The sequence below is a fragment of the Amblyraja radiata genome, chromosome 15, assembly GCF_010909765.2.
Source record: "Amblyraja radiata isolate CabotCenter1 chromosome 15, sAmbRad1.1.pri, whole genome shotgun sequence".
Taxonomy (NCBI): Eukaryota; Metazoa; Chordata; class Chondrichthyes; order Rajiformes; family Rajidae; genus Amblyraja; species Amblyraja radiata.
In genome coordinates, this window is record NC_045970.1 from 16,721,384 (window position 1) to 16,743,616 (window position 22,233).

The 22,233-nt window shown below is 39.4% G+C and overlaps 1 protein-coding gene across 2 annotated transcripts in view; it reads right to left on the bottom strand.

Moving 5' to 3' along the window:
* The window catches only part of mgmt (O-6-methylguanine-DNA methyltransferase), a 339,916-nt gene that overhangs the window by 231,345 nt on the left and 86,338 nt on the right, over positions 1–22,233 (bottom strand). For both annotated transcript variants that reach the window (XM_033033682.1, XM_033033683.1), the window contains exon 3: positions 2,129–2,265. In XM_033033682.1, the coding sequence (XP_032889573.1) occupies positions 2,129–2,265 (137 nt within the window). The remainder of the gene's footprint in view (positions 1–2,128; positions 2,266–22,233) is intronic.

The window sequence follows — 22,233 nt, forward strand, 5'->3', positions numbered from 1 at the left end:
ATTTGTACCACAATAAAAGCTGTCTATTGGAGAACAGCATTTTTAAACTCCAGATTAAGCATTGCATTGCAGTCTAATTATTGCACACAATCAGTTGATTATACACATTCCAAGACATTGTTTTTCATCTTAAATAGTCAATGATTTTAGAAAAAGCTTGCTTTACCAAATGATGCATATTAGTGGAACAGATTATACTACTAAGGGATTGTTCAATGATTGGCTCCAGGATATTGGCTTGACTTTGGAAAAAAAATGCAAATGATACAGATTACACAGCAAGCAGAATCATCATACCATAGAGTGGGGTCAACCATTACACATTGAACAACACTCTTGTCTGTAAAGCCAGTGTTCACACACAGAAGGTGGAAACTTCAATAATCTATTCTGACAAACATGCATCTGCCTATCAATCTATTCAGTTGGAAACATGTACTATATTCCATTTCATTTCAGCTGTAAAGTTTAATGCAAGACAACATTACCACTTAGAAATTATCCAGCCAATGGATTCATAATACAGACACATGCACTAACCAGTGAAGAGTATCACTTTTGTAGAATCGCAGAAAGGCACAGCTGTTCTTGCATATTGTGAATGACTGGGTTTCAAATATTTTGCCTCCAATTTGGCTGGGAGCACGAGCTGGCAAAGCACAGTAATTGCAAGACGACATTTGGATGAACAAGATAGGCGCTCCAAATCTTGTTAACCAATTATATTGAAGGATTAAGGAATAAATGGGAGATGGGCAGAGAAGAAAGGACAGACTAGAATACAGTGTGAAGTCGGGAACAAAGAAACAGTGAGTAGGCAGGAAGGCCTGGATTGAGAGTCGAAGGTAAACAAAGTGAGATTTAACCTGAAAGGAGGAGATTCCACATTTGAATTGTCTACTCCCTGCACAAGAGAGTATGGTTGGCATGCATTGTATCATTCAAAGAATACTTGCACTGAGAATTCCAACATTTGAATCTCTGTGGTGAGTTTAATGGGTTTTAACGTGTAATTCGGAAAGTAATGCAGAGGTGAAACCAAGGGTACGATGTTCAGGAAACTAACAAGGGTGCACACTAACATCAAGACTATTGAATTATCAGCGGTGTACATTCCTACCTCAGCTTCATGATCAGAGTATATATTAGTGAGACATACTGTTCACATGACATTATTTCCCCAGCAAAATCTGGATTAATAAAATAATTCACATGTACACAACATGACACCACTTTAATACAATTCCAACATGCAACACAACACACACACAAAGAAGTGAGTACACAACGTACAGTTCTAATTCATTCACTTTTACACATATTGTTCACTGAACCCTTAAAATTCTCTCTCATGCCAGTTTGGCAATTTGGAATAGATTTATGTAAGAATATTTTAATTCCAGTCACTGAGTTTCAATGTTTCTATTGACAAAATCCAATTAAACATCTCAGCACTTTTGTTTGTATTTTGTCACATCTTTAAAATGTAATGACTGATTATGCCATGCCATCCTAATATTAACACTTTTCCTTAAATTAATTTAACATTCAATTAACACTCGCAATTGAACTTCTCTGTTTCAAAATGATCAACACGCACACTTTGGCTAAACGTACAATCCTGTAAGAGGAACACAAGGCCTCCAAGAGAGTGTACTTTTACTGCACTTCAGAGAATTCACTTTCCTCTCAAAACTATTCATTAAATTAAGGAAGGCACTTGGTTTAGTTTTGTTTGTTGTTATTATTTTATCTGCGTGCATTGCGTTTATGACCGTTACAGCACGGAAACAGGCCCTTCAGCCCCAGAGTCTGCACCGACCAGTGATTCCCGCACACTAACACTATCCTACACACACTAGGGACAATTTACATTTATACCAAAGTCAATTAACCTACATACCTGTACGTCTTTGGAGTGTGGGAAGAAACCAGAGATCCCTGAGAAAAGTCAAGGGGAGAACGTGCAAATTCCGTACGGACAGCACCCACCCGCAACTCTACCGCTGCGCCACCCACCATGCCGGTCTGGTTCATTATTTGATTACCATCAAATCTGTCATAACACAATGGGCTTTAATTTTGTAACAGTAATCAGGTAATTGAAGGTCAATGGTAATTTACACACCTGTCCTTTGGTACAAAACTCTCTTGGAGCTGTATGGAGTGAATGCCTTCATCACAGCCGGAGACCTGGATGGCTCCAATGGGACTTTGCAGAATCGCTGTCATTTGCTTGCAGAGTTCAGTGTTGTTCTTGGCAACCTACATGAACAAATCATGGATCCTTACAAATGGTTAAGCAATCATCATCTACCACTCATAACCACCATTAATTGTTGGCAAAACAACTTTAATCCCTTTAGTACTTATTACTCGGCAATGTCTCAAATGTGCTCAAAAATAATATTAAAGATAGTAGCAGTTTAAATGAATTTAGGTGGATAAACTGACTTTGATTTAAATGTTTAGCATTAGTTGTTTCAACTGTTTCACCATGTGACATTCTTAATTTTTTTTTCCTACTTATCCCTTATTTTTCCCCAAGACCAGATTTTCTAACCACTGCTACGCTCCCTACCTCCAGTTCAACTGAGCAATGAGGCAACGCTAGATAAGGTTGCACTTTCCCCACAAAAGCAATTACTGCATCATGCCAAGTGCTGGCAAGCTCTGGGCAGAGCTCACAAGGGAGACCTTCAGATAAATAAGTCCTGCTTTCATGGTTATCCCTTGGCATGGACATCAACACAAGTTTGTTTGTTTTTGAGGATACCTGGCTTTTCTTCCACAAATACTGCAGCTTCACAATCAGGAGACATACTATTGTTTTTTTTCCAGAAATATTCCTTCTCCTTGCCAAATACATTCTGTATATTTTCCATCAATGATGAGGTTTATTTTCATTCATGAATTTCTAATATTAAACTCTAATCTGCCTTCCCTCGAAGCCTCTACTACAGGGGGGTACGTTAATCCAAGGGGATTTTTTTTTTGTTTACAGTGGCCCGAGTTGTTCAATCCTTTTGGAAGAGATTTGGACAGGCATTTGAAAGAAAGTAGTTTGCAGAATTGCAGGGAAAGACCAAGGGAACGGTACTGGCAGGATTTATCTACTTGTAGCCATTCTGAACTAAAGAGCATCCTTTTATACCAAAAAAAAACAATTCTGTGATTCTATAGACCACTTCATTGTCTTTGGGTGTATTCTGATTTCCTATTAATATATTAGATTAAAAGACAATTTACCAGCATATAACAGAAAAGAAAGGCTTGCTTAGTTTTATAGACTGACTTCCACAATCAGGGCTTCATGGAGTGCTTTAAAATAATATATATTAAAATCGCAGGCACTGATGTAAAGTACAAACTGTATAACAAATTTATACAAAGAAAGCTCCCAAGCCAAGAGTCTAGAGTGTTTAATTGTCATATGCCCCGACAATGGCACAATTAAATTCTTACTTGTAGCAACTTAACAGGGTCAAAGGCATAAATGCACGTAGATAAAAAAATAACAACCAACAAAATTCAATACATTAATAACCATAATACCAGGTAGGCATAATAGTGCAAAACACGAAGACTGTAGTACAACCAAAGGCACAGTCCATTGAAGTTCAACCAATGAACCAGGAATCTACCAATCATCTTTTAATAAGCAAAGTTATGAACCATCCTTTTGATGTCTTCATCACAGGTATTCTTTTAAATTGTAAAACAATTGAGACCAGTGCCAATCTATGACACAGAACTCGTTACTTTTTGCCAATTGGAAAATAAAATCATTTATACCTGCTCTCCATTTCCAGTTGGCTAATTCTCTATCCATGCCAATATACTGTATGTTACTTCCTACTCCATGAACTTTACATTTTCCAAAATAACTTTCAATACAGCACATTATTTGATGCCTTCTGGAAATCTAAGCATGGTAGATCCACACATTATTATTAGAATTGCAGGAGATAAAACACAAATTGAAGCTACATTGAGCCAAATCTGTGATGCCTGGTCCAACACATTCAGTTGATCCCCTACTTTCCATCTATCACTCTCTCCTTCACTTTACACAAAATATTGATGGTAGTTGATGATTCAATGGAAACACTGCAAAAATGAAGATTAATAGTTGTGTACAAGAGGTCAGGCAGAGTGCAGCTCCTGCACTATTTCACTGATAAATTAAACTTAGCCCTGTGTTATCTTGCCTGGTTGCTTTTGTCCCAGACCAAACTTGCTAGCAATAATGCCTCTACTTCTTTAGAAGATTGAAGAGATTCGGTAGGTCAACGAATACTCTCCTGAATTTTTACTGGTTTAGTGCCGCAGCGGTAGAGATGCAGCCTTACAGCATCAGAAACCGGGTCCGATCATGACCAGTGATGCTGTACTGTGCGGAGATTGTACCATTTCCTTGTGACCGTGTTGGTTTTCTCAGGGTGCTCCGATTTCCTCCCACATTCCAAAGGCGTGCAGATTTGTATGTTTTGGCTTTTGTAAAATATCTGTAGTGTGTAGGATAGAACTAGTGTACGGGTGATCGGTGGTCATCGGAGACTTGGAGGGCCGAATGGCCTGTTTCCCGCTGTATTTCGAAACAAAAAAAAACTACAGCTGTAGGGTAGAGAGCATATTGACAGGTTGCATCACAGCCTGGTTCAGCTATTCAAATGCCCGGAATCAAATGTGATTACAAAATGCAATGGATAGTCCCCCATTCATTATGGGCACTGACCTCCCAACTGTCTAAGGCAGGGGTGTCAAACTCACGGCCCGTGGGCCAGATGCGGCCCGCAACGGGGTCCAATACGGCCTGTGGGATGATTTCCCTGATGCCAGAACAGGCTGCAGCTGTCCCCAGTGCCGGATCGGGCTGCATTCGCACGTGCACGGTGCGATTCAGCGCATGAAGTCGCATTTTGCCCATGCCCTAAAATGAGTTTGACACCCCTGGTCTAAGGGATCTACAGGGGGCACTGCTTCAAAAAGGCCACCAGCATCAAAGACCCTCACCACCCTTGCCATGTTCTCATTCTACTGCCAGCATCAGGAAGGAGGTATGGAGTCTGAAAACCATGACCACCAAATTCAAGAATAGCTTCTTCCCAACAATCATCAGGCTCTGGAACAATACCCAATGAAGTACAGACTGTCTTTGGTTGAACAAAGAACTTTGGGGGTTTTTTTGCATTAGTATTGGTGTTATTATTTTATTGATTCTTTTTTAAATATATATTAGGAAATATATATAAAATGTCTATCTTCGGTTTAAACCAGCATCTGCAGTTCTTTCCTACATATATAGGAAAATATATATAATATTCAATATGTAGGAAAGAACTGCAGATGCTGGTTTAAACCGAAGATAGACATTTTATATATATTTCCTAATTCCTAATTTGGGTATATATATATATATATATATATACCCAAAATCTTTTGTATATTTATTATTTATGTGTATTGTTGCTGGCCTGTTATGCTGCTACAATTTCATTGTTCTGTTGTCGATACATATGACAATTAACTTCTCAACCTCTTGACTTTTGACTAATGTGGTCAGAAGATACTTCCCCGCTCTCCTACATTTGCCACATTTATTTTAAAATCTGTGGTTTACCTTCTGACAAGTTCTTGCATAGCTGATGGGGTTTGGCGGCTCGAGGAAATGATGGTGCCAATGGCACCACAGCTGTGAAGTGAAGTCTCAATAGAATAGCTGATCTTTCATTGTCTTTCACTTTCAAACATCCAGGTTTATTTTCTAATATGTACTTAACAGGAATGCAGATTATTGTAACACAATGTTATTTATCTCGCCTCACCATAAAACCACACAAGAAAATCAATTATGTGTAGATTAACTTGCCAAATTCCATGCCTGCCGCTAAATATGTGCAAGATAACAGCAAGATGAAAATATTGCCATTGAGAATTACATTTAGTTCAACAAAGAAACTGACAAGTTACTAAAGTACTGGGCCTGTCCCACTTAGCGGACTGTCGGCGACTGTCAAGTGCAAAGCCCAGATGATACAGACACACACACCGCGATGAACAGGAAGGTTTGCGCTGTAATTAAGACGGCTAAAGCACAGTGTACGGTAAGTCCTTTAAAAGAGGGGGGTGGAGAGGAGGTGGGATAAGGGGATGAAAAATTTGCGGTGACCATAATTAGGCCACGACTAGTTTCCAGAATGCGGGAACTCCTCATGACCATGAAGGCGACACTCCGGCAACCACCCGCAAACATGCGGCAACCATGTGGCCTAATTCTACTCCTATCTACTCCTATTACTTATGACCTTACGAATGCCTCCAGCCACCCTCCTTCCTACCAAAAGTCGTGTAAGTGGGACAGGCCCATAACTTTATAAAAAGTAACTCAAAGAAGTTATGTGAAGAACCACTAAAAGGATCTTGAGCAAAGAAGGGTTTACATACACAGCACCATTGAAAAAATACTATTCAACGTAAACCAACATACAACCGGGTCCATTCTGCAAGATACCTCAAATGAAATGGAATGTGACTATTCTTTCTTTATTCTAGAAGACAATGTCCAGAAAATAAATCTGTGATTTGATCTAAAATTAATCAATTGAACCATATGAGTGATTTTAACGCCACCATCCTGCAGAGCTCCAGCAGTCTACTTGACTGATTGGGTTGGCATCACCCATAAGGTCATAAAGGGATGGTGTGGGGGAGGCAATTGGCAGTGAAGTTTTTTTGGACAGATGATGATCTGTTGGGGAGGTGCTTGTAGGCATTGGTCATTAGGGAGATGAACAGGATGGCTTGGAGATGAAGTCAATTAGATCATTGTTGGACAGGGGCTTAAGAACATCAATAGGAAGGAGGGTGGCTGGAGGCAATCATAAGTAATAGGAGTAGAATTAGGTCATTCGGCCCATCAAATCTACTAGACCATTCAATCATAGCTGATCTATCTCTCCTAACCCCATTCCCCTGCCTTCTCCCCATAACCTCTGACACCTGTACTAATCAGATTACTATGATGTTCCCATCATAGTGCAGCCAGAATAACCATGGTGCATTGGCAAATGTGCTGCCCTCTCAGCATTTGGAACTCACTCTGCAGGAATATTGGAATTCTCATTCAGGATAATATGGAAGAGCTCCAGTTTAGAAGCTTTTGATGAGGCCTCTAAATGAAAAATGAGGTAAAATATGTGTTTCATTTCCTATCAAAACATGGCACCTTGTCATGCATAAATGGCACACAATTCTATATTAGAAAACGTACACCTAAGATTGAAGAGTAACAAGATTATAATCAAATCAAGGTGTTCAGATGACATCTGTGATTTATGAATATTAACTGAGCCCTATGATTAAATTATTGCCTTGGGCTCACTCCCTGAACTCTGTATTTTATTTAATTTAGTTGGTTTCATTTTTTAAGTCTCAAAATAAAACTGCAGTTGCTTTCTATTCTGAAGAGTTGGAGTAAATTTAAGTTTAATAACATTGTGGGGAAAGTGAAATGGAGTTTTCCCCATCCATTTCCAGCACCAAAAAGATAACAGAATTATTACAATTTTAGAATAGAAATATTTTAATACATTAGAACCATGGTGAAAATATTGCATTGAATACTTCAATGCCAAAGCATTAGTTAGCACCAAGGTATTAAAGCACTAGTTGATAATGCTCGAAACATCGCTAATCAGTTGCGTTTGATGTTAGTACCCCGCTGATTCTCTGTTAAACTGCTCTGCCCATTGCTGACATTTATTTCACCTTCACTGACTGAGTAAGCAGCACCCTCTGTTGCAGCACATGCAAATCTCATTTCATAAGGTCATAAGTGATAGGAGTAGAATTAGGCCATTCAGCCCATCAAGTCTACTCCGCCATTCAATCATGGCTGGTCTATCTCTCCGAACCCCAAGAGGTCTTTTTGGGTGTCCTACAATAAAAAGCCTCACCTTGGGATCATAACACCACCAGCCTCCTCATCCAACACAAGTATCAAGTAACCCTGGTCCTTATCTTTCACTCCGCCACCTACATCCCTTCCTCTGGCTTCACATTTTGCACATCTTCTCACCTTATCTCACCATTAAAGACCATCTCTGATCTTTATCCAATCATCTGCTTATCGACCCCTCCCCCTTCCCCCCCACACTTGTATTCACCTATTGTTTGCCTGACTTTATCCTTTTGTGTCTTTTTAAAATTAGAATATAACTGGTTGGAGATTACTATTTGTGCATTGTTTATATTAGGTTTTAGCAATGTACACAGTTTGTTCAACATACAAGAGCAGCATGGTGGTGCAGCGGGAGAGCTTCTGCCTCACAGCACCAGCGACCCGAGTTCAATCCTGACCACGGGTGCAGTCTGTACAGAGTTTGTACTTTCTGCTTGTGACCTGCGTGGGTTTTCTCCGTGATCTTCGGTTTCCTCCCACACTCCAAAGACGTACAGGTTTGTAGGTTAATTGGCTTGGTGAAAATGTAAAAACAGTCCCTGGATCGTGTAGGGGAGTGTTAATGCGCGGGGATCGCTGGTCGGTGCGGACATGGTGGGCCGAAAGGCCTGTGTCTGCGCCTGTTACTGGAATCTCACTGGTCCACTGAAGAAGAACAATTTCTGACCATGTTGTACTAATTCTTGTATAACAATCATGCTCTGTCATTTTAAGGAGATTTTAGTTGTAACAGTTTTGGCATAAAATGGTGTACAATTCAACCATGCCAACAAATTAATGCATACAAACTATAAAAATGAAAGCGAAGATTAAGTTTAAATAGCACCTTCAATCTTTCAAAACTTCTCAGTATACGTCCTGAGCATTATCAAGCAATATTTTATACTGAACTATAGAAGGTTATATTAGGAATGTTATAAAGCTAGGTCAAGTAGACTAATTTTTAAAAGGAAGAAAGAGAGAGAGCCAGAAAGATTTAGGAATGTAATTCCTGAGGTTTAAGTTAAGGCAACTGAGGGTATGCTTGCCAATAGTGGAGCTGGGAATAAACAAAGAATTCAGACATTTCAGGAGGTTATAAACTGAAGGAAATTAGAGAAAGAGAGGGGGGGGGGAGGGAGTCTACCTAAGAATTCTGAAAAATCAAGGAGTTCCTTTTTTAAACAGGAAGCAGAGAAGGTCAGCAAGTACAGAGATGATTAGGCTTGGATACACTCCAGTTTACAAAAGAAAGAATGATGGAAGCCTGCCAGGAGTATATTGGAAAAGTCATGTCTAATGACAGCAGATGATGAATGAGGCTTTCAACGGCAGATAAGGCAAGGTACTCAGAAGATGAAGTCGAGTTGGAAATAAACCATCTCAATGCTGTGACAGAAATGTCCAACATTTTTGTTGGGACAGAGATGAGTGGAGGGTTGTGAGAATCTGGTTCAACTCAGACAGCAGTCAGGGAGACCAAAAGAAATTCATCAACAGAACCTACGCAGGGACCAAGTACTGGCGATTCCCATCGTCACGGCTTTTCAGGTTACAGAAATTGACTCTTACAGAATTCACAAATCCCTACCCTGAAGTTCGAGATAGGGAATAAAATTCACTCTCAGAATCTATGTGATGAAAGTAAATAAACCAACATAAAATCATTTTTTTGCAACTCACATTTGTGATTTTATGGTTTAAATGTTACGAACAATTACAATATAGCCCGTTTTCTGGAAATATAACCCCAAGTAATGCAGTGGTTACCTGTGCAAAAGCTTTGGTCTTCCAATATTTAGCTGGGATTATTTATTTTCTCAACCCTTGCTAAATGGCAGATGTGCATTCTGACGCCTCGAAGGATCAGGAAAGATGATGATAATGTTGGGCTTATTGGTGTAGATGTGGAAACTAATGCTGACTTTTTAGATGCTTCTGCAAAGGAGCAGAATGCAGATGCGAGATGGTGAGACTCAAGGTCAGATCTTTGAGAGAAGTCAAAGGGAGCACTGCTGATGCAGGAAAAACACCACAGTGCAAGAGTTGTTGCCACAAATGGATGGATAAGAATGGAACCAGGTGTCTGGGTGGACAGTGGTTGGTGGCAATGGAAGAAAATGCAAATACAACATAGAAGAAAAGTTGAAAATGGTGAAGATGGAGACTTAGGTGCTTTTCAAAAACACATAGAAGGTTATTAGTGGCTGTGATCATGTCACAGGAAGAAAAACTATTAGAAAGATTCAAAACAAGGAGTTAAGGGAAAACAGCTTAGATTCGGGAGGCACAGCACATTTAAAGTCCTTGGAGGAGAAAGGCCAATTGGAGAAGGGCAGTAATTTGCCTGGGTAGTTTCAGTAGCCAAGCTTGTTGGAGCTTTGCTGACCAAGAAAAGGGAATCGTACTTGAGCAGCAGAACCAGGCTACCTACAAAAAGGAAGTCAGAAAATGAGGTTGAACTATCAGCTGTTCAGTGGGAATAGTGTGAAGGGAACGGGAAATGAGCAAGGTGGGCTTGAAGAGAAAAATGTGAGTTCAGAGCTCAGGCAGGTAAGGGTTTGGAGGTGAACGATTCCATAGGACTGACACACGGCAAATGTAATCTTATCTTCAAAGGAAAAGAAGACAAGGGAAAACCCTGAAACCATAGATATGTTGAATTTGGTCATTTGAAAATATAATAGAAAAACAAAATATTCAGAATCTATATTACTAAAAGTCTGATGTTAACCACTTCATGTAGTTCTGTATATGGATTTTAGAAAAAACGCTGCAACTTATGGCTGTGATTTTTGGCCATCTTACTTAGAGTCCCCTTCCGCTGCGCAGGACAAGAGGATTTTTCCCATTGATTAAAAATAAAAGTTATTAGTGTTTAAAAAATGTTGAAATTCTCTCTCCTGAAGGCCACACCCCTTCCTGAGCGACTATAAAACTCGGAAGTGTTGAGTGCCTCAGTCAGTTTCTGCAAGATGAGGGAGAGAGAGGGTCACGTCTCTCAGTCTGAGCTGTGAATAACACTGAACACATGTCTACTAAACTGTGAGTATGGTTTTACTGACCTTGAGTGGCCTTAATGTGGTTTGAAAATGAAAATGAAAATGTGGTTGTTTTGAAAAAGCACAGCAAATGGTTGGTGGTGGTTGGTTTGAAATAAAGCACAGCAAATGGTTGGTGGTGGTTGGTTTGAAATAAAAAATGATAAACGTCTAAACTTGACAACTTCCTGTTTGCACTGTATATTGATTTTAGATAAAAGACTACCACTTACAGCTGTGATTTTTGGCCATCTTACTCAGTCCTCCTCCGCTCATCAGGTGCAGAGGATTCTTCCCATCAATTAAAAATAAAAGTGATATTAGTGTTTAAAAAATGTTGAGAATCTCTCTCCTGTCAATCACGCCATGAAGGCCACGCCCCTTCCGGTGGGAGGGGGAGGGATTATAAAACCCGGAAGTGTGGGTGTCTCAGTCTCTGCAAGATGGGGGAGGGAGAGATCACGACTGTCTGAGCTGTAAATCAACTGAACACACTGAATGTCCACTAAACTGTGAGTGTGGTGTTTATGTGGTGTTTTGTAGTGTTTTGTGTGGTTTTATGGTGGTTTTATGATGGCTTCACCTGGATTGAAATGGTATGAAACTGCATTTGAATGTGGTGGCCTTGCACCCTGCATGAAATGGTATGAAAGTGCATTTGAATTTGGTGGCCTTGCACCCTGCTTGAAATGGTATGAAACTGCACTTGAGTTTAGTGGTCATGCACCCTGCTTGAAGTGGCATGAAACTGCACTTGAATTTGGTGACCTTGCACCATGCTTGAAGTGGTAGGAAACTGCACTTGAGTTTGGTGGCCCTGCACTCTGCTTGAAGTGGTAGGAAACTACACTTCAATTTGTTGGCCTTGCACCCTGTCTGAAGTGGTATGAAACTGCAGTTGTATTTGGTAGCCTTGCACCCTGCTTGAAGTGGTATGAAACTGCACTTACATTTGGTGGCCTTGCACCATGCTTGAAATGGTATGAAACTGCACTTAAATTTGTTGGCCATGCACCCTGCTTGAAGTGGTCAGAAACTGCATTTGAATTTGGTGGTCTTGCACCCTGCTTGAAATGGAATTTCAAGGAATAGACGTGAATCAACTGCCAGCCCACCAGCCGTGAGCTGCCAGCACATCAGGATTGAGTGACTGAGCTGCCACCCCAAGAATCCATTTGGCCCACTATGTCCATACTAGCCCTCTGGAAACCAGTCCCGTCAGCCCACAACACCCATACTAGCGCTCCAGAAAGCCCCCCCCCCCCCCCCCCCATGGCCACCAATATTGGAATTGGTGGAGAGGTGGAATATGTTGTTGGGGGACCAGCCCTCCCATGTGAACATGGGAGCAAACGGGTCCCACTTATCTAGTATATAATATAAAAGGTCATCTTGGCATGACATTTAAAAATGAAGATCATTAATTCATGATTTGTTGAAATATTTAAAAAAGTTAAAGCAATGTAGCATATGTATACTGGAATTTTCAAGAAACTTTATGTGATTTCAAAAGATCAACACATATGGTGTCAGAGGACTTGCTGTAAAATGGATTGAAAGACAGCAACTTAACTGCAATCAAATTTTACATATTGGAAGTTTTTCTTTTCAATTTAAGAAGCAGTGAACATCTAACCATGGCTCTACATTATTTCTACACAACCATATATCTGTCATTTACCCAACATTTATTTTGTTGTGATGTACAATAATGTGACCTTAGAAGAAATAATCATAGTAAGACTAGACAGCCAGGGTTCAGAATATGTTCCAATGATTAGGTTGTCAAGAGTTCTGGGGAATCATTTGGGATTTAGCCAGCTAGAAAAGCTTGAATTGTAGCAAGTTTGATCAGCTAGTAATTCATTTTCATAGAGAAAATATTTTAACTGAGAATCCTTATTAAATCATCTTCTGCAATTACAGATGTTGGGTTCGAGCTGCATGAGAGTAATGAGATTGCAAGATGGAAACAGTAGGGTGCCATAGTCTTCTTCGTACTGTAGTTGGGAACGTGTGTGTTAATAAAGACACCTTCATTTTCAAAAAATTGCTTTGTTAAGCAAGTGAATTCTCCATAAGAATCCACATTTTCAAGCTTTTGTAATAACAAAAGAAAATACTGGGATCATTTAGTAGGCTAGGTAGCAATTTTTGGAAATTGGAAAATATATGACCTTAGAATCAGAACTGTACATAATTTCATCATATTTTTTACCTTACCTCAGCATTAAAAAACTGACATGTTAACTCTTTCTTGTTCCACCCATTCAGCCCAGCTTGCTGAGTGTTACCTGCATCTTCTGTTCTTATTTCATATTTCCAGTGTGGTACACCCAGATGCAGATTTTTTTTTTTTGGAGCTTTGTGTTGCTTTGCTGGCTAATACAAAATGTATTTTATGAAAACATTTAATGAAGTAGGACCCTCGCTCTTCATTCAGCGATTGGACCCCCAGGCCAGCAGTGTTCACAACTCAGCCTTGCGCAATTAAGAAGAAGGATCCATGCAGATCCCGGAGATCTTCCTGAAGTTACGGGTAGGAATAGGAAACAAAACTCATGCCAATCGTCTTTTGACTACAGTCAAATGGTTCAGAGTGATTCCAAGGATAGATAATCCCAACAAATTGGAGTGAAAACAAATGATTATACAATGGTATGATACAAAGTGCTGGAGTAACTCATTCAGTCAGGCAGCATCTCCAGGTTTGGACCATTCTTCAGAAGTAGTATTAAAGAAGGGTCCCAACTGAAATGTTGCCTATCCACGTTCTCCAGAGATGCTGTCTAAGTTACTTTGGCATTTCCTGACTTTTTTTGTAAGTTTGTTTCAGTTCTTTGTATCCACTTGCTATCATGCAATGGTGCCTTGATAATGCTGTTGTTTATGACAGGCCCATTTCTGTAGAAACTGAGGAATAGTTTGATATACTGTGTTGCCATATGCAAATAGACTAGTGCAGCACCCATGTTCCTTCACATTTCAGTGCCAGATCAGAGAAAGCAAACTGTCATTGACTATTCCTTTCAGGTGTACGCACATTCTACCTACCAAATGTAGAATGATCTAGTGGTGGTAAACAGACAGGGCACCATCCGTGCCAGTCGTGGGATCACAGGCTTGTAGCTGGGGTTTACCAGAGGCAAAATAGCTGAATTGGTGTTCAATTAGATTGCTTTCCACTGTCTCTGAAGAAACAATTTATAAAATTGGTTTTGCAGAGCTCCAAATGGCAAACCTTTTCTAAAATGTAGCTATTTGAAATGAACAGTCTGCCAACAGTTTTAAACTGGGGGGAATGGGGAGGGAGTTAGAAAAGTCAAATAAAATGAACATTTAGAGTTCTCAAATGTTTTAATCATGTTATTTTCTTTATTCAGAAAATATTATGCATGATAGCATTTTCTCTGGTTTGATGCATTTTTAAATTTCAGTTTTAAAATATTCATCACTGCTATTAAATTACATGAAATCATACAGGCAGAAATAACATGACGGAAGCCAAGAAGTACAAAGCACAAAAGGAACAGCATTCCAGGGTATAAAAGGCAGCAGAATGTACAGCATTGTTTCTTTACTGTTTTTTTTAATATTACAAATTGTCCCTGGTCAAAGAAGGATTCAGCTTTCTGAATTCAGAATCTCTTGGAGAGTAGTTAACTAGATAATCCTGTGTCACATAAATAAAATATTTAACATCTGAGAGCCCAGAGCTTAAATAACACATTATTTACTGTGAGCTTTAAATGAGTAAAACAAAAACAAAAAACAATAATCTCCTTTCACATCTCCCATTAAGTTTGGTAAGTTGAAGCTTTTGTTATTAATCATGCTTTTAAAAAGGCATGACCCATATGATTGCTAATCTTGAGACTGACATACTGCTCAGGTGTATCTTAGATGTGTACCTTTTTTTTCCTCCATTGCAGTGACCCAGTACTTCATCCATTTAAGAAGTGTCAGTCCCTTATAACTAAGGCCCGAGTTCAAATGATTCAGATGATAAAGTGTCACCCTGTGGCCCTGATCTTCAGATTTACAGCTTCCATAGAAGCACATTCACTTCCAGCCTATGACTTTCCTGTTAATACCTATGATACCATCTATCTCTGCTGAGATACTTTTACAATGTCAAAGTTATCTTTTGCTTATTTTGCCTGCAGAATTTACCGTTCAAAATACCATTCTTCATTGACTTTAGACATCTTTACTTAGTCTCTTCCCAGTATTGCCTTTTTTGTGCAGTTCAGAATTGGGTGACAAATGCAGTGCCCTACAGAAATGCTCTTTATAAGCTAACAACAGAAAAATGAAGACGAGGATCATTACCAGTGTCTGAGCTTCACAGGAAACAGTTTAATGTTTAATAAACTGCAACCAAAAACCTTGATTTAAAAATGACTGGATACTTTAACAGAGAAACACACCCCCAACATTGCCACCAATACCCTAGTTAAAGGAATAATTGGCAAAGAAAATTAATTATTTAGTTCTAAATTAAGTTCTGCAAACTTAAAAATAGAGTATTAACATAATCTTGCTGATTTTCGTTTTTTTAAATACTGAATCCTGTCATGATGTACATACTCAAATGATGAAGAATTCATTTTTACTCTCTGGATGGAAAATAAGAGGTTTTAAACTTGATTTGATTTTCATCACCATGTAAACCGGCACGTTCCAGAAAAAAGAAAGCAAAATAAAGTCTAATCGTCAGGTATCAAGCAGTTTTGTGGTTGGACACACAAACTGTGCAACTTCATTATAATGAAACTTGTTATACTGTGATTTCAAATAGACTGCAGGTATTATCATGCTTCCTTAGACAGAAATGAGATGAAATACTAGGTTCACTGTAATATGGGTGTTAAGATGTCCTCCAACACTCCTGTTGTAGAGATTGCACTCTATTTCAAAATCTCTCCTCTTCTCAGAGCATTACCTCCAGGTTAAGGATGACTGCCGCTCAGTGGGTTCTGAGACAGCCAACAAGGCTATTCTTTGTATGTAGGTTCTTTCAAAGAAGGGTGTGAGGTGGCTGATATGATGGGCAGGCATATAGTTTGCGGGTAGGAAGGAACTGCAGATGCTGGTTTACACTGAAGATAGACACAAAATGCTGGACAGGCAGCATCTCTGGATAGAAGGAGCGGGTGACATTTCGGGTCGAGACCCCTTTTCAGACCTGACCTGAACATCAATCTGAAGAAGGGAACTTCCTCAATTTCTTCTCTCCATAGATGCTGCTTCATCCGCTGAGTTACTCCAGCATTTTTGTGTCTACCATTAGCACAGGAGAGGTCCATTGAAGACTCCAATAACAGCAGGGAAGAAGCCACTCTTGAATGTGCTTTTAAGCTTTTACATCTTCTAACGGGCAGAATACAAGGGAATGATTGGGCTGTGAGTGGTCCTTGATAACATTATCAGGCAGCGTGATGTGCAGCCGTGTCGTGGGAAGGCAGGAGGCTGGTTTGTTTTATGCACTGTTCTACATGCATAATTCTCTGCAATTTCTTGTAGTCTTTTGGGTGGCACAGCTGGTGGAGCTGCTGCCTCACAGTGCCAAGCAGCTGGGTTTGGTCCCGATCTCAGGGGCTATCTCTATGGAATTTGCAAATTCTCCCTTTTCCCATGGTTTTCCTCTGGGTGCACTAGTTTCCTGCATCGCAAAGACATGCAGTTTTGCAGGTTAATGGGCTGCTGTAAATTGCCCCTAGTGCGTACGAGGTTGACGAGAAAGTAGGATAATATTGAACTAGTGGGAGCAGGTGATCGATGGTCAAAGTGGACTCAGTGGGCCGGCAGGACCTGTTTCCATGCAGTATTCCTCTAAACTCTAAACTCTAAAGCAGACCAGATGCCAAACCAAACTGTGATGCATCACAATATGAGGCTTTCCATGGTGCAGCTGTAGAAATTAGTAAGAGTCATTGGAGACATGTCAAATTTTCTTAGTCTTCTGAGGAAGTAGAGGCCTAAAGTGCTTTCTTGGCCAGTGCATCAATGGGGTTGGACCAGGACAAATTTCTTGGTGATATGTACACCCAAGAATTTGAAGCTCTCGACACTCTGAATTTCAACATTTACACCAAGGAATTTGAAACACTCGACCATTTCCACTTCAACATTATTGATGCAGACAGGGGCATGTACTCCACCCTCTTCCTGAATTTGATGACTAGATCCTTTATTTTGCTGACAAAATTCACCTACACCTTTAAAGGGCCATAATAGCCTTTGTTCAAAACAGGAAAAGAGTATTTGGAGATCATGATTTCAGCCCTGGAACAAACTCAAGTTTAAAATATTGATAGAGTCCAAAGAAGGCTTTCACGAGAGAAAGACCATTGTTTCCAGCTCCTGTTATGCTTTTCAGACTTGCCTCCTCAGAGCAAAGCAGTATAATCCTTATATTATTTTAGTATTATCCATTATCAATGATAAAATGAAATGTAGCAGATGACAGTGTGCCAAATCAATGCTAAGATGCATTTTAACAGGCAGTGATATTGTCAACGCTCCAGTTTCTCACTGCCAAAATGTTTCAACACTTTCAAAATCAATTTGTCAAGATTTCCAATCATTTTTCTGTTATTCTGCTCAATGCATTAGAGCAAGACAGAGTTGCTACCTCACAGCTCCAGTGACCTGGGTTCAATACTCACCTAGGGATCTGACAGTGTAGAGTTGCATATTTTCTCTGAGACCGTATAACTATCCTCCAGGTGTTCCATTTTGCTCCCACATGCAGGTTGGTAGTTTAATTGGTCATGTAAAATTGCCTTTGTGTAGAAATGATGGGAAATGGGATAATTAGTGGGTCTGCTCGGTGAGTTGGTACAGTTGTTGGCCTCTTCTCTGTCATTATGGAATATGGAGTACAGGAATCAAACTGCACTTTCCATTTGGTTGACTTCTTTTGAACTGGGCTATAAAACAGATCACTAAATCAATATTGAGATAAAAAGAAAAACAGCAAGCATGAGGATTAGGTGCTCAAAAACATTCTTTGACCATGCGATCTGTCAAAATTATCTTCCATCAATTTTGAACGTGAAGTAATGTCACAATACATTTGCTAGGTTGTAATGAGCCTATCTGTTGAGCACAGCATTCATCATCCAAATGTGAATTACACTAGGAAAGGCAGGAGAGTTGATGCCTTGCAGCACCAGAGACCCGGGTTCGATCCTGACTGCATGGAGTTTGTTACGTGATGTGCATGGGTTTTCTCCGGGTGCTCCGCTTTCCTCCCACACTCCAAGGATGTACAGGTTTGTAGGTTAATTAGCTTTGGTGGAATTGTAAGTTGCCCCTAGTATATGTAGGATAGTATTGGGGTAGGGGGATCGCTGGTTAGCGCAGACTAGGTGGGCCGAGGAGCTTGTTTCTTGTATCCCTAAACTGAACTAAGTACGTCATCAGTCCTTATACACTAGTCATTGAAAGCGAGCATGCAACTAAACTAGGCAATTAGGAAGGCAAATGTTTTGTTAGCCTCTATTAATAAAGAATTGACTCGAAGAGTAAACATATCTTGCTATTAATTATATAGGATGTTGCCGGCACTAAACTGTGTCGGAATACTGCATAGAAGTTTGGTCTCCCCATCAGAAGAAAAAGATTCAATTGCCGCGGAGGAAGTGCTGCAAAGATTCACTAGATTGGTTCCCTGGATGGCGGGTCTGTCGGACAAGAAATTGAATCGGCTCATCTCTCAGTCTCTGGAAAATGAGAGATGTCCTCATTGAAATGTACAAACATCTAATGGGGCTTAACAGGGCAGATGTGCAGATGCCCTGGATGAGAAGCCGACTATTGGGGGTTACAAGCTCAATCAGGAATAGGAAATTTAAGTAAAAATTTAGGAAACATTTCTTTACTTGGTGGACGTGAAACCTTCAGATTCTCTGCATGTACAGAAATCATGAGATATGGGAATAAGCCAAAGCCAATGGTGTTTAAGATGGAAGGTCAGCCAAGATCATATGGAATGGCAGAGCTGACTCCAGGAATCAAATTGCCCTTTATTGAGCCTATTTCTTATGTTCTTGTGTGTAAAGAAGAATTGAAAATAGCAGGTACACAAAAATGCTGGAGAAACTCAGCGGGTGCAGCAGCATCTATGGAGCGAAGGAAATAGACAACGTTTTGGGCCGAAACCCTTCTTCAGACTGATGGGGGGTGGGGGGAGGTGGGGAGAAGAAAGGAAAAAGGAGGAGGAGGAGGAGTAATTGAAAATAGCATCCTTATCAATTTATAAAACATTTGACATTCAGAATTTCCTTCAAATTTCTCATAATCAGGCATTGTAGCTTTGGTGGCTCATAAATGCCCTGGGGCCAGTTATATTCCTAAGTTACGAGAGGGCATCCATTCAAAATAACTCTCATGGAAATTAAAGTTGAAGAGTTTGTTATCTTTCCAATAAATTTTGTGTTTTTAAAATTGCATCTTGAGATGAACAAATTGTTCATAATGTGTTACTTTCCGGTTTGATTTTTTTTACATTGTAATTTCTAACATCTAGGTAGAAGAGAGTATGACTCACAAAATTGTTTAGTAAGAAAATTAGTCTGAGGCAAAAAGTGCAGAAGAAACTTCAGAGTTTTATACCATTCCTGTTTTTTTTAAGTCAGTCTGGCACCATTTTCTATGATTCCTGTCTACTGCTGTACAACTACAGCACAAAGAGAAGAACAGCGGGCTAACACTTTAACAGCTGGTCGGACTGAAGAATTGTTTTCAACCAACATACCATGACAGTAAAAGTAGTTGAGGAGGAAGCCTACAATTTAATAGATGAGACTGATGGTTCCTATCATTCTGGACTCGATTGCAAAGGTATCCTGTGTGAAATATGTGAAGCAGACATAGACCATTAAATTGGAAATAGTGAATGGCAGGCTGATTGGCAGTCTGTTATATTATAACTCATTCTTTTTCTCACCTCCACCACTCCATCTTATTGTTTTCAAGACACCAATAAGGATAAAATACTAAGGAGTTCCTCAAAGTGGTTGAAATTGTCACATAGTACACCACCATTCTAAATTATTTTGTTGAATATAATGCATGTCTAACAGCCACTGTAAAACAGAGGAATGTCATAATCAGTGGCAGCTAAGTGATTATTAAATATAGACTACCCAGATATTTAAAACACTAAATTCTGCAGCTAAGATAAACAAGATAAATAAGTTTTAACCTGGAAAATAAAAATAGACTAAATAAATAGTGAGAAAAACAGTAAAATTAAAATAGCCTAAGAATGTTTTTATTAGAAGATTGCAATAAATCTTGGTTATCTCATGGAAGAAAACATACTAATTGGTTAGTTTAAAATAGAATAGCAAACATCTTGGGAGAGTTAAATATTATAAGGCTGTTTCAAAGACAGAAAGCTATTTTTCTAAGATCTCTTATGTTATTCGACGATTTTTATAAGCATTTGGTACATAATGCCAAATCACTTTTCTGTAGTCATGTATTTTTCACTTTCACCTTATACACAAATTCTATTGTTAATTTAAAGTAGTTGTTTTATTTTAAAATTTTAAGAGCCCTCTCGTCTGATGCTCATTCATTTTGCATAATTGGAGTAAAATTTTAGGCATTTACAATATAACTGATGACCGCAATCGATAATATGACACCATGTATACACCCACCTTTGTCACTGCTTCCATGTGTTTGAGTTTCGTGTCGGGCATTGCTTAAGGTATTCATTCTCATTTCCATCTGTCCTTCATTTACATATGAGCAACACCACAAATTAGAGCAGGTCCACCAGGAATGTTCGCTCATTTTAAAGTGAAATATCAGCAATTCTGGCAATTGTATTTTAAATTTGCATAAATTGTATTAATTCCGAGACGCAAACCTGTCCCTCTAACTAAAAAAAAAAAACAGCCAAAAGTTATTTTCTGGGAGAAGTAATATTACGAGGAAGAAATGAACAGGCCCAGTGACCACTTAATTCACTGTGTAATTAGAAAAAGTGAAAATAATGAAATCCTGTTCCAATTTACCATTGATTTATTCCTTTAAAATGACCTTTACAGCTGCCAACCATTTTATTTTCTTCATCATCTGAATGTGATGTTGATGATATAATATTCTGACTGTTTTAGGATATCTTACATTGTCTAAAAACAAAAGAAGGTAACATAGCTCCATGTTAAGGTAATATCCATGAATCAAATCAGCTGTGTAGTTAATGTTTGCGACAAATCGTGGACTAGATTATTATTTTATGACGTGCTGCCCCTCAAAATGTTCTACTGGTCTTAAAAAATAGATGTTATTGCCCTTCTTCAAAGGGATGCTTCTCCTTTTGTTGTTCTCTGAAATTTATTATGAATCTAGTATTAGATCGTATGGGTTCCAAGGAGAGATAGCTGAATGAATAGAAAATTGACTTCATGGAAGGAAGCAGAGGGTGATGGAAGGTTGGGTTTTTTTCCAGACTGGAGGCCTGTGACTAGTGGTTTGGTTCAAGTTTCAGTGCTGGGCCATTTGCTGTTTGTCATCCATAACAATGAATTAGATGAGAACATACATGGTATGATTAGCGAGTTTGCAGATGACACAAAAGTGGGTGGTATTGTAACTAGGGAATTTGGTTGTCAAAAATTGCAGCAGGCTCTTGATCAGCTGGGCAGGTGGGCTGAGGAATGGTTGATGGAATTTAATACAGAGAAATGTGAGGTGTTGCATTTTGGAAAGTCTGACAAAGGACCTACACAGTGAATGGCAGAGCTCTGGGGAATGGGGCAGAGCAGAGGGTGTAGGTACATAGTTCCTTGAAAGTGGCGTCACAGATAGCTAGGGTGGTCAAATAGGCTTTCGGCACATCAGCCTTCATCAGTCTGTTTAAGAAGGAACTGCAGATGCTGAAAAATCGAAGGTACACAAAAAAGCTGGAGAAACTCAGCAGGTGCAGCAGCATCTATGGAGCGAAGGAAATAGGCAACGTTTCGGGCCGAAACCCTTCTTCAGACTTCATCAGTTAGTGTGTTGTGTATAGAAGATGGGAGTCATGTTGCAATTATATAAGATGTTGCTGAGGCCACATTTAGAGTACTGTGTTCAGTTTTGGGCACCATGTTATAACAAAGATGTTGTCCAGCTGGAAAGGATGCAGAGAAGATTTACAAGGATGTTGCCAGGAGTCGAGTGTCTGAGCTATAGGGAGACATTGAGCAGGCCAAGTCTTTAGTACTTGGAGTGCTGGAGGATGAG